Raw genomic sequence first — 12,836 nt, 5'->3', positions numbered from 1 at the left:
ACTGAACTTGTTGCTTACTCTCTCCCTTCCTTCATCACCCTTTTATCATTTACTTTTCAAATACCTAGGTGAAGTAAACTGACTAGACTGTGGAGGAACAGCAAGAAAGCAACAACAATGGAGACAAAACACAATCATTTGATTTCACAATTGCAGAAACCAGTTCAGACAATATCAGTACCTTAGAGGCCGGATTAAAATCAAGGTCTGCATGTGCTGAGACAATTGGCTTATGTGGCATGCAGTAAGGATGGAGGCAGGTTACTGGACAGTGTGTTGACAAATCAGTTCTGCTGCACAGGACAGATGTCAGCATTTCAACGGAACAGCCTATTGAAGAAGGCTGAGACACAACAAAATATCTGATGCATCTGGAAGTCTGTCAAAGCCTATGGTTAATGTCGAGGAGCACAATGGAGTGCCTCATCACCATGATACAAGGCTTAGATGAGAGCTTGAAGCCCATCATTCCCAGCTCATGGGTGGTGGCCAACTCTAATCTCTTAAGGACTCAGCCATGATGTAATGCCTTCTGGCTGATGCCTCTGTTTCCATATCAGCAAGAGCAGACCACAAGCGTAGTGGAAGCTCAGACTGCTAAAATGCATCTTGCTACCATGCAAACTCAGGCAGCTGTTCTTCTTCCTGCTAAACACATGTTGGGCTGTGTGAGGTTAGGACAGTATGCTAGCTGGAGCATTCCACTCCAAGTGGCATTGTTGGTGTCATTCAACATAGCATGCTAATTGATGTCCTGATCTGCCTGCTCTGAATACTAATGGCAGAAGTACACTGCACATCAAGAGCCCTCACCAATGTTGTGTCCAATGTGCCTTATACCACAAATGTACGTGCACCCCACAGTTTCCATGTTAGAGCTCCAAGAGCATTTAGTGCTAGCAATCCCAATTTCTGAGTATTGTTTTGGACAGGCCAATGGGCTGAGGAGTGACAGGTGGTGTTTAATTTAGATAAATGTGAGGTGTTGCATTTTGGTAAGGCATATCAGGGAGGTCTTTGTACAGTTAGTGGTAGGACCCTGGGGATTGTTGCTGAACAAATAGACCTAGAGGGTGCAGGTGCACAGTTCCTCGAAAGTGGAAAATCGTTGTGTATATTGGAGGTCAGTCATCTCAGCTCCAGGACATCTCTGCAGAAATTACATAGGATAGTGTCCTAGGCCCAACCATCTTTAGCTGCTTCATCAATGACTTTCCCTCAATCATAAGGGTAGAAGTGGGCATGCTCATTAATGAATGCACAATGTTGTGCATCATAGAAAGTTCTATAGGTACATAAGTGGTAAAAGGCTGGTAACAGGGGAGTAAGGCTGAATCAGATAAAGAAAATGATCTACACATGAGGGTAGGGAACATGGCCAGGGAATCAAATGAATACTTTGCATCTGTCTTTTTCTAACATAAGGGAGATGCTGCCCAGGCCACAGTGACAGAGGATGAAGCTTAATCACTAGAAAGGTTTAAAGTTGATAATTTGGAGGAATTGGTTGGGTTGCTAGTAGTTAACGTTCATAATGCACTGGGACCAGGTAAGGTGCATCCAAGCATATTGAAACGAGGGAGAATGGAACTTGCAGAGGCACTGACAGCAATCTTTCACTTTGCCTAAGGCTCAGGGATGGTGGCAAGACTTGCAAATGTAATACCCTTGTTCAAAAAGGTTGCAAGGACAAACCCAGCAATGACAGACCATGCAGCTTAACTTCAGTGATGAGAAAGCTTCAATAAGTTAGTTAAGACAGAATAAACAGTTACACGGAAACATTTTGGTTAAGTAGAAAGAGCCAACATGGATTTCTTAAGGGAAAATGATATTTAGTTTACTTGCTGGAGAATTTTGAAGAGATAACAGAAAATGTTGAAGAGAGAAATGTGGTTTTTGTGGTGTACTTGGATTTCCAAAAAGTGCTCAATAAAATACCGTACAACAGGCTTGTGAGAAAAGGACTTTCTCTAGCAATTTCTGTTTTCATTTGTGGGAAATGTTGTAGGTCATGGAATAAATGAGACAGTGGCAACATGGATACAGAATTGGTTGAGGGATGAAAAACATTGAATCATGGTTATTGGATAGATTTTTGGCTGGAGGATGTTTTAGTGTGAAATTCTCCAGGGCTCATTTTCCTGATATATATTCATGAGCTAGATCTTGGTATGCAAGGGATCATTTACAAGTTTGCAGATGACACAAAACTTGAGAACATTGTAAACTGCGTGGAGGGAAGTGTAAAATTACAAAAGGACACGGATAATTTGGTGGAGTGGGCAAATCATACAATCCCTATAGTATGGAAACAGGTCATTTGGTCCATCAAGTCACACTGACCTTCTGAAGAGCATTCCACCCAGACCACCCCATAACCCCACACTTCTGCCAATCCACCTAACCTGCACATGTCTGGACAATGGCAGGAATTCAGAGCACCCAGAAGAAGCCCATGTAGACACGGGGAGAAAGAGCAAACTTCAAATAGATAGTTACCTGAAGCTAGAATCCAACCCATGTCCCTGGCCCTGTGAGGCAGCAGTGCTAACCACCTTATGAAAGGAGGCATGGCAAATAGAGTGAGCAGTTAGTAGAATATGTGGCATGCTAGCCAATATTACCAGGGCCATTGATTACAGGAGGAGGTTATATTGTATCTATGTAAGACACTGTTTGGACCTCAGGTGGAGTATTGTGACAGTTCTGTGCGCCACACTTCAGTGATGATGTGAATGCATTGGAGAGTGTGCAGAAGAGGTTAATGAGAATTGTACCAGGCATGAGAAAAGTCAGTTGTGAGGAAAGATTGGGGAAGATGGGACTGTTTTCCAAGGAGGGAAAGTGCTATGAGGAGATTTGATAGACGTTGTTAAATCATGAGAAGGCTGGTCAGAGTCAATAGGGACAAACTGCTGCATCTCATAAAAGGATCAAGAATGAGAATGTCCAATATAAAATAATTTTCAAATGTAGCATATGTGATGTGAAAAAAACTGTTTTTACACAGCAAGTACATAGAGTATGGAACATGCTGCCTGGAAGTGTGAAGGAAGTCGGTTTAGCTGAGGCATTCAAAAGGGTATTGGATGATAATAGCAACAATATTCAGGGCTATGGGGAAAAGGCAAGAGAGTAACACCCAGTCTTGATATACATTCAGAAAGCCAGAGCAGATATAATCATAAGATAAAGGAGCAGAATTAGGTCATTTGGCCCATCTAGTCTGCTCCACTGAATGAAAAGCCGAAAGGCCTTCTTCTGCACCATAACAATTCTATGGTTCATTTGATGTTGTGCCTGATGTGTGGCTAGTCTTTGTGATTGAAAACTGATTTAATGTACAAAGCATTGTAATGTATTGTATATTGTAAAGTGAGAAAATTTGGATAAAAAACTGATTGAAGCAAGAATTGTACGCATTTTTCTACCAAGCAGCTGTAATTGGTGCAGTCATGGAATAATATCATTGCACTCAGTGCTCTGTGAGAGATGCTTAAGGGATTAAATGTTTAGTGGGAATACATATATATATAGACTGTGGGACTGTGTAAAACCTGATCATGGGTTGAACGTTCCAGCATATTTTCATAATGACGCCATATGTACTTTAAATGCTTCAGCATTTCACTCCCATTTCCTTTCCCAGGAGACTTTGCAAGCTTTCTGTCAACATCTGTAAACAATAATTGATCTGCAATGACATCATCCCTCACAAACATGTAAGTTCAGGAGTAAAATCATGTTACAGTTCTACATTTCAGAACACAACTTAAATGGTACCTTAAACCAGTGACCAACAATCCTTTGAGATTATTTAATACTTATAGAGTGAGACCAATCCCTTTGAAGAAAAGGCCTTTGTGCTATTTTACTTCAAAGTAACAAAGTATCATAATTTAGAACAAATAATCTCCACAAAATACCCTTTGTCAGAAATCTTTTTATATACAAGAGTGGTGTTAAGATTTTTATCAGAACACATGCTTACAACTCAAAGCATAATGCCATGGAAATTACACTGTGTGATATTATCGCATAAAGGTTTAATGCACTCATATCAAATTTCTTTCACCATTATGTTAAAATTGATTTTAACCAATTTATTTTGCATTGACTAATATTGTTCTTAAAACAACAAAGGGATTTGCTAAAAGGCATTAAACAGCAAATTTATCCAGCCTGTCATCCTTGAGCAAAGCAGTACAACAACCTGAAGATAAGACTAATGTTGGAGACCTGATTCATTGATCCAAGTTCCCATCTGGTGAGATTTTGATCTGGAAAACCTGCTGATTTGGCCTCCAAGAATTTATGCGATAATGCCATGCTGTGTAATTTCAAGGCTATTAAGGATTACATGTTATTTTGAAAAATAGTAACATTCTAACATAGTTTGTTGTTCTTCCAAACTCTGAAAATTAAACCATAATAATTTACCTTAACAACATTCTTAAACTTGACCCCACCCACCCCCAATTATTCCTTCTCTGCTATGTGCCAGTTACTTCTTCTTTCATTTTTGGGGTGTTGGCACCAGAGCAGCTTTAAGACCAGTCGGCATATTCATAGTTATGTACATGGCATCTCTGTTTACACAGCCACTTGGGTTTTGCAGTTTTACTTTCCTCATCAGCATGAGATCCTTTGACTTTCTGATGAATTTTACATGAGGATATTAATTTGATGCTGTTTTATTGAACAATGATCATCAATTAAGGTTAGCTAACAAAAGGCATATCCCACTTTTAATCACAATTAACTATATCTCACCCTTATATTTCTCAGCCAGTTTCAATAAAATTAGAAATGCATATTTAAAATTTGGCTTGTTGACTATTAGCCCAAAATTAGGACATTCTCAAAATCTGTCTTTTCTGTGCAATTCATAATGAAGATTTGTACAATATTTAGTAATTGTAAACAAAAACACATAGAATGTAATTGTAGGTAAACGTGCTCACAGGGATGTGTCTTCTCTTAAAAGTTGGAGTGATGGATGGAGATGAGTTTGCGCTGAGAGCATTTTCAATGTCTTGGTCAAGCTGGTCCAGTTTCATAATGAGCAGCACCATGGAATCCAGCCGTGCCCGATCTCGATCTTCTCTCATTTCCTGAGGAAACAGACCCTGCAATTACAACTCACAGACCTAGAATCATTGAATCGTACAGCATAGAAAGAGGCCTTTCACTCCATTATGTCTATGCCAGTCTTTAAAAGAGTTTCCCAAAAGTATATTAGAAAAAAAATATCTTTTTCCAAAAGTACGGTACTGTATTTCTAGTCTTACAAATAGATTTTACAAGACTGAGAGTTGCAACTGTTGGAATGTTAGACGAAAATTGAAATCAGAAGCATTCCCATTTTATAAAATCCTGTTTTAGCTTGAGATAGATTAAATTTATAAAATGCGGAAGAATGTTATTAATTCTGTGCTGAGCCTCCAAGAATTTATGCAATAATGCTGCACTGTATAATTTCAAGGCTATTAAGGATTAAATGTTACTTTGAAGAATGACAACATTATAGCATAGTTTGTTGTTCTTCCAAACTCTGAAAATTAAGCCATAATAATTTATCTTAACAGCATTCTTAAAATTGTTTACCTTTTCTGCTTTGTGCCAGTTATTTGTTCTGTCATTTTTGGGACATTGGGAATGAAACAACTTTAAGATGCCAGAGCAACTCATTGTAATTTCTTGTGTTATGTTTGCTTACATATATTACGTCTGGTGATGCAGCCAAGATAAATCTTTCTATGAATACTGAGAGCAAAATTGAAGATATTTTTGCTTTTTGTTCCAACTGCATCAGTGAGTCAGTCAAGCTAAATTAGAACATGTTCATTTATTCTGTAGGCGTAACTGGCGATACCATTTTTCCAAGCCTCAAAGGTTCATGTATGTTAAGATCCCAAGGGCAAAACAAAGCAATTACAAGCTAGCAACGGCATCTTGCATTCCAGAATCGACAATGATGAGTTTATAATTCTACCAGAGGAAGTGCAGCCATATATATACGTATATTCACACACATCAATATTATTTTTTAAAATAAGTAATTTGCCTGTGACAGTAAATTCCAGACATCATTTCAAGTGTGTGAAAGAGCATAACTCATTTGTGACTGTAGCTCTCATGAATTAAGGTTCTTTCAGGCTCATACAAAAACGCTATCATAACTCATTGTCCCTGTTGAGATATCTTGTGTTACCATCATCTGTTTCAGTTTGTCTGAGTGAATGGCAAAGCTTTCCTGGGGATTTTTCGAAAGATAGCCAACTGACTATACACTTATGTGCTGTAACAATGGTAAGGTTGCAGCCTGTTTAAAGGGATGACAATTATAAAGTTTTCCACTAATGCTTGGGAGAGCAACTTAATATTACGTAACATGGCGTAAAAATAAGAGTGAAAATGCTCTTAAATGTAAGAGCAATAATTGTGGAATCAATATTGGTCAATCAAGCCTACATCTTCCAATTAAGATATACATTCGCCACTTATTTAAACAGCAAAGGGAAGCATTAATACTCAGACATCCCAAAGCATTTAAACCAAAATCCAGTATACTCATTAATCTGCATGGTCCCATATTCAACTGCAGCTGCTTTTCTCCATGAAAATATTCTTCCCAAAAGATGGTAGTTTAGTCGATGAGAAAAATGTGTAATCAAAGCAGAGAATGCTGGAAATACTCAGCAGATCAGGCAGCGTCTGTCAAGAGAACACTAGAATTCCCAGCAGGGCATGGTGGGCACTGTCAGTACTACTGTAGGCTCAGGCAGATGGATAGTCATGGACATTCTTGACCAAGGTAGTAAAGAGGCCTTGCCAGTCAGGCAAGCCTCAGCTAGGGGTGTCCTGCTGTGTTGGTGACCCTTGCTACTGGTGGTCACACTGTAGGACAAAGATTTCCAACCAGGAGGGACAGCCCATGCCAATTTGAGGTGTCAACCTGATGAAACTATATCAGATGACAGTTTGCGATCTAAGCAATGGAAGCAGCACGTGACAGACTGAGTTAATGATCTCATAATCAATGGATCAGATCAAAGCTCCACATCCATGTCTCTTACAATTATAAATGGGGGAGGACAATTAAATAATGAGAAGAGAGAGATATAAAAGCACGACATGTAGCATTTGCCTTCTTCACACACATGCTTACTTTCAGCGATCAGTGTACAAATGTAGCCAGGTCTCATTACTGCTCCTCCTTTCCCAATCTAGCACCAATTAGATAATAATCTGCCATCCAGTTTTTGCTACCAAATTAGATAAATTTTATCCATTTTATACTCCAACTGTCATGCATTTGCCCATTCACTCAATTTGTCCAAATCACAGTGAAGCACCTCTCCATCCTCTTCACAATTCACAGACTTCCCTCACCAATGCCTGAGATCAACCAGACCAACAACAAAATCCCCTGGCGTGTTCAATGCTGTGACTGGTGCACAGGACCCCAAAAAGGAAAACTGCTGTACCCCTTGGAGCAGCTGACTTCACTCACCGATGTCCGGGATCGACTAGGAGTGGCCATTTATCCAGGGAATGTGGTGAGGCTGAAACTCAGAGGTTCTAAGACCCCTTCCCCAGCATACTCCTGACGAACATCTAAACTGTTGAGAACAAAATGGATGAACTTAAAACCAGACTCAACTTCCAAAAGGAATTGAGGGACATCTCTGCGCTCTGTTTTACCCCTGCTCTAGCTGACTGTGCCTCATAACCTGAGGGTTTCTCAATTCATTGAATGGACAGCTCAGTGTCCTCAGACAAAGCAAGGGCCAGTGTGGTTTACTTCCCGATCAACACTTCTTGGTGGTGATCCTGGCAAGTTACTGCTCCCTGGACCTATAATATCTTACAGTAAAGTGCCGTCCCTTCTACCTGCTGCACAAGTTCACCATTATTATTCAGACCGAGGTCTGCATCCCACTCCATGCGGAAGTGAAGAGTGCACTCAATGAAGTATACAATGCGATAAACAGTCTTGAGGCGGAATACCCCAAAGCATGGTTCATCGTAGCTGGTGACATCAACCAGGCTGACCTCAAGAATGTGCTATCAAAATATCATCAATATATCTCCTGTCCCACCAGGGCAGTAGAACATCCTGGACCTTTGCCACACAACCATCAAAGATGCCTACCACTCCATCCTCCCATCCCATTTTGGAAAATCAGATCACAATGTTGTGCTCCCCCTCCCAGGTTACAAGCAGGAATTGAAGCGTGAGGACCCCGTACAGAAAGTAGTTAGTTTAAGGAAACAGAAGGGCCTCTACGGGACTGCTTAGAGTCAGTGGCCAACCTAAGTGGGTATGCCATTGCCATCACAGACTTCATTAGTAAGTGTGTGGAAGATTGCATGCTGAACAAGTCATTCAGAACGTTCCCCCAACCAGAAACCATGGATGAATTGGGGAGATCGATTCCCTACTGAAGTTTAGTCTGAGGCAGCCCTGACCTATGCAGGAAATTCAGGTATGTCCTTCCTAAGGCCATCAGAGATGCAAGAAGCAGTACTGAACAAAGCTTGAAACCCAGACTAACCACAAGATACCCATCATTTGTGGCAAGACTTACATGACATAATGGGCTACAAAGCGATGTCAGACAGAAACACGGGCAACAGTACATCCCTACTAGATTAGCTCAATGCATTCTACACTTGCTTTGAACAGAACATCAGTGAAACTATATCATCTATCCCAAGAGCCTCAGATGTACCTGTACACATAGTCACTGCTGTAGATGTTAGATCGACCTCTTAGAAGTGAAACCATGGAAAGCGATGGAGTCTGCAGCTGTGCCTCAGATCCTGTGTGGACCATCTCGTAAGAGTATTTGCAGACGTTTTCAACCTCTCCTTACTATGATCTGAAGTGCCCATCTGCTTCAAGAAGACCACCATCACCCCAAAGAACAGTCATGCAGCATGCCTCAATGACTGCCCCCTGGTGACTCTGATGTCCATAATTATGAAGTGCTTTGAGAGTTTAGTCATGGCTCACATCAACTCCAGCTGCCCAGCCTGCCTTGATCCTTTACAATTTGCCTACCGGAGCAATAGGTCTACATCAGATGCTATCTTCCTGGCCCTGCACTCATTCCTGGAACATCTGGATAACAAGGATATCAATGTCAAGCTCCTACTTACTGACTACAGCTCAACCTTCAACACCATAATTCCAAACGAACTCATGTCCAAACTCCGGGACCTAGGCCTCTGCTCCCCGCTCTCTAACTGGATTCTTGACTTCCTGACTAACAAGACCGCAGTCAATAAGGATAGGTGACCACACCTCCTCCACCATAATCCTCAATACCAGTGCCCCGTAAGGCTACGTACTCCACCCACTATTGTACTCCTTATACACTCACGAATGTGTGGCCGCAGACTTGGTTCAAGCATGGGCAAAGGAGCTAAACTCAAGCGAAGAGGTGAAAATGACTGCTCTCAACAAGGCTACATTTGACCTGTTATGGCATCAAGGACCTCTGGCAACATTGAAGTTAATGGGAATCAGGGGATATTCTCCATTGTTAAGAGTCATAACTAGCAGAGAGGAAGCTGGGTATGGCTGTCAGAGGGCAATCAGCTCAACCACAAGACATCACTGCAGGGGTTCCTCAAGGTAGGTGACTAGACCCAACCATCTTCAGCTGCTTCATCATAAAGTCAGCAGGGAAGGCTTGCTAATGATTGTACAATATTCAGCACTATTCGCCACTCCTTGCATATAGAAACAGACCGTGCCCTTCGGTAGCAAGACTTGAATGATATCAATGAGTGGTAATTAACATTTATGCTATCTAAGTATCAGGCAATGATCATCACTAATAAGAGTAACTGAACCATCACTCCTTGACATTATGCCATTTATGGTTTTGTATAAGTTTATATATAATGTAGGACAGTTAGTCAAGCTCGATTGAGTCAGATATTATGAAGCTTATTTGAAACACTAACTATTTACAAGGTTACAATATTACAGAGTGAAAGGCATAGTTTTGAGCTCTATGCTTACAGATGTTATTATACACTACACACATTATACAGACTAACATTGTGATTTTGTGTAATTGTCTTAAAGATCTGTTTGATCTGAAATCTATTCCGAAATACACAGCTTAATACCTCAACACCAACAACCTACTGTTTTCCACTGGCTGTAAACTAATCTGGACCAGCCATATACTTTAGCTACAAGAGCATGTCAGAGACTGGAAATTCTCAGGTGAATAATACATATTGTGACTCCCTAATATCTGTTCCCCATCTATAAGGTGCAAGTTAGTTGTGATGAATCCATCCCACTCACCTGGATGAGTGCTAGTTCAACATTTAATAAGCTTAAGACCATCCAGGTCAAAGTAATCCACTTGATTGCCACCCTATCCACCATATTAACCATTAAACCCCTCCATCGTGAACACACAATAGTAACAGTGAACACTATTCGGAAGATAGATTTTTTGCAGTAAAATTGTAATAATTTACAAAGATTCCTTCCATACTCTCCATCTCAACACCAAGAAGGACAAGGCTCCCAATGTGGCCTCAGCTACGTCGGTGAGACCAAGCGTAGACTCGGAGACCGTTTCGTAGAACATCTGTACTCTGTACATGATAAACAATACCTTCTGATCGCGAACCATTTTAACTCCCCCTCCCACTCCCTGGGTGACATGTCCATCCTGAGCCTCCGCCAATGTCACAGTGACACCACCCGCAAACTGGAGGAACAACACCTCATATTCTGCCACAGGAGACTACAGCCCGATGGCGTATACATGGAATTCACCAGTTTTAAAATCTCCACATCCCCAGCCTCAATCCATGTCCAACCCTGCCTCTCATCCCCGCCTCACTGACCTGACACAACCTGTCCATCTTTTCTCCCACCTATCCGCCTCACCCATCCCACTGACCGATCCCCACCTCTCCCTACCTGCACTCACCTGTCACCATTCCACCTACCTTCCCCAGCCCCAAACCTCCTCTCTCTATTTATTCCCCAGCTCCCTTCACCCTCCCCATTTCTAAAGAAGGGTCCCAACCTGAACCGTCAATTTTCCCGCTCCTCTGATGCTGCCTAGCCTGCAGTGTTGTCTCTAACTCCAGCCTCTGCAGTTCTTCCTATCTCTGGATAATCACATACAAATTCTCCCTCAAGCCACACACCAATCTGCCTTGGAACTATTTCTTCACTACTGCTGGGTCAAAATCCTGGATCTCCTTCCTAATGGCACTGTGAGAATACCTACACCTCAAGGACTGTAGTGATTCAAGAAGGCAGCCCATCATCACATTGTCAAGGGTAGTTAGGGATGGTCAGTAACTTTTGGTCTCACCAACAATGTCCACATCCATTGAAAGAATTAAAAACAAACTAAAAAATAAATCAGCTGCGGGTGCTAGAAATCAGAAACATAAACAGAAGCTGCTGGAAAAACTCAGCAGCATCTGTGGAGAGAAAACAAGGTTAACGGAGCATAACTCTCCAGTTCTGAAGAAGGGTCACTGGACCCGAAATGTTCACTCTGCTTTCTTATGTGTGGGTGAGGTCCTTACTGAATACTATGCATCAGTATTCACAAAGGAGCAGAATATGATGGATGGTGAGTTTCAGGAGGGGTGTGTTGGCATGTCAATATAAAAAAGGAGAAGGTGTTGGATGTTTTAAGAAGCATTAAGATAGACAAATCCCCAAGACCTGATGGGATCATCCCAGAACGCCGAGGGAGGCAGGTGAAGAAATTGCTGAGGCCTTGTACAAAATCATGCATCCTCTTTAGTCACAGGAGAGGTCCTAGAGGACTGGAGAATAGCCAATATACTACCTTTATTTAAAAAGAGCAACAGGAATAATCCAGGAAATTACAGGGTGGTGAGCCTCGCATCTAAGTTAGGAAAATTATTGGAGAAAATCCTTAGGAATAAGACTTACTCACATTTGGAACTTATTGGCAACAGGCAGTATGGCTTTGTGAGGGGAAGATTGTGCCTCACAAACTTGATTGAGTTTTTTGAGGAGTGACAAATGATTGATGAGGGAAAGGCAGTAGATGTTGCCCAGATGGACCTTAGCAAGGCCTTTGACAAGGTTCCTCATCTTAGGCTGATACAAAAGATGAATTCACTTGGTATCCATGATGAGCTGGTAAGATGGATACAGAAGTCATAGAAGACAGAGAGTAGTGGTTGGAGTTTTTTTTTTGACTGGAGATCTTTGCTCAGTGATGTTCTGTAGGGATCAGTGCTAGGGTTCATGTTGTTTGTAATATATATGTAAATGATTTGGAGGAAAATTTATGTGGCCTGATTAGTAAGTTTGCTGATGACACAAAGTTTGAGGAAGCTGTGAGGAAGATAGTGAGGAGGATTGCCAAAGGAAACAGCAGGATATAGATAGGCTGGAGATTTGGGCTGAGAAATGGCAGATGGAATTTAATGTGGACAATGCGAGGTGATGCATTTTGGAAGATCTAATGCAGAAGGGAAGTAAACAGCAAATGGCAGAATCCTTAGAAACATCAACATAGAGCAGGATCCAGGCATAGAGATCCACAGTTTCCTGAAAGTGGCAATAAAAAAAGTGGGTAAAGTAGACAAGAAGGCATATAGCATGCTTGCCTTCATTGGTCAGGCGTAAAATCTAAAAATTGGTAAGTCATGTTGCAGCTGTATAGAACTTTAGTGAGGCCACATTTGGAATTCTGTGTAGAGTTCTGGTTGCCACACTACCGGAAGGACTGGAGGCTTTAGAGAGGGTGCAGAAATGGTTGACCAGGATGTTAGATAACAAGGTGTAGAGCTGG

The 12,836-nt window shown here is 41.4% G+C and overlaps 1 protein-coding gene across 1 annotated transcript in view; it reads right to left on the bottom strand.

Annotated features, from left to right (window-relative positions):
* Nucleotides 1-4,913: 4,913 nt before the first annotated feature.
* Nucleotides 4,914-12,836, bottom strand: part of LOC109917852 (rho GTPase-activating protein 7-like) — a 143,944-nt gene continuing 136,021 nt past the window's right edge. The window contains exon 3 of the mRNA XM_048598762.1: nucleotides 4,914-5,117. Within this exon, the coding sequence (XP_048454719.1) occupies nucleotides 4,914-5,117 (204 nt within the window). The remainder of the gene's footprint in view (nucleotides 5,118-12,836) is intronic.

This window comes from Rhincodon typus, chromosome 1 (assembly GCF_021869965.1).
Source record: "Rhincodon typus isolate 14 chromosome 1, sRhiTyp1.1, whole genome shotgun sequence".
NCBI lineage: Eukaryota > Metazoa > Chordata > Chondrichthyes > Orectolobiformes > Rhincodontidae > Rhincodon > Rhincodon typus.
The sequence above is the reverse complement of the archived record's forward strand: the minus strand, read 5'-3'. Positions and strand labels throughout refer to the sequence as shown.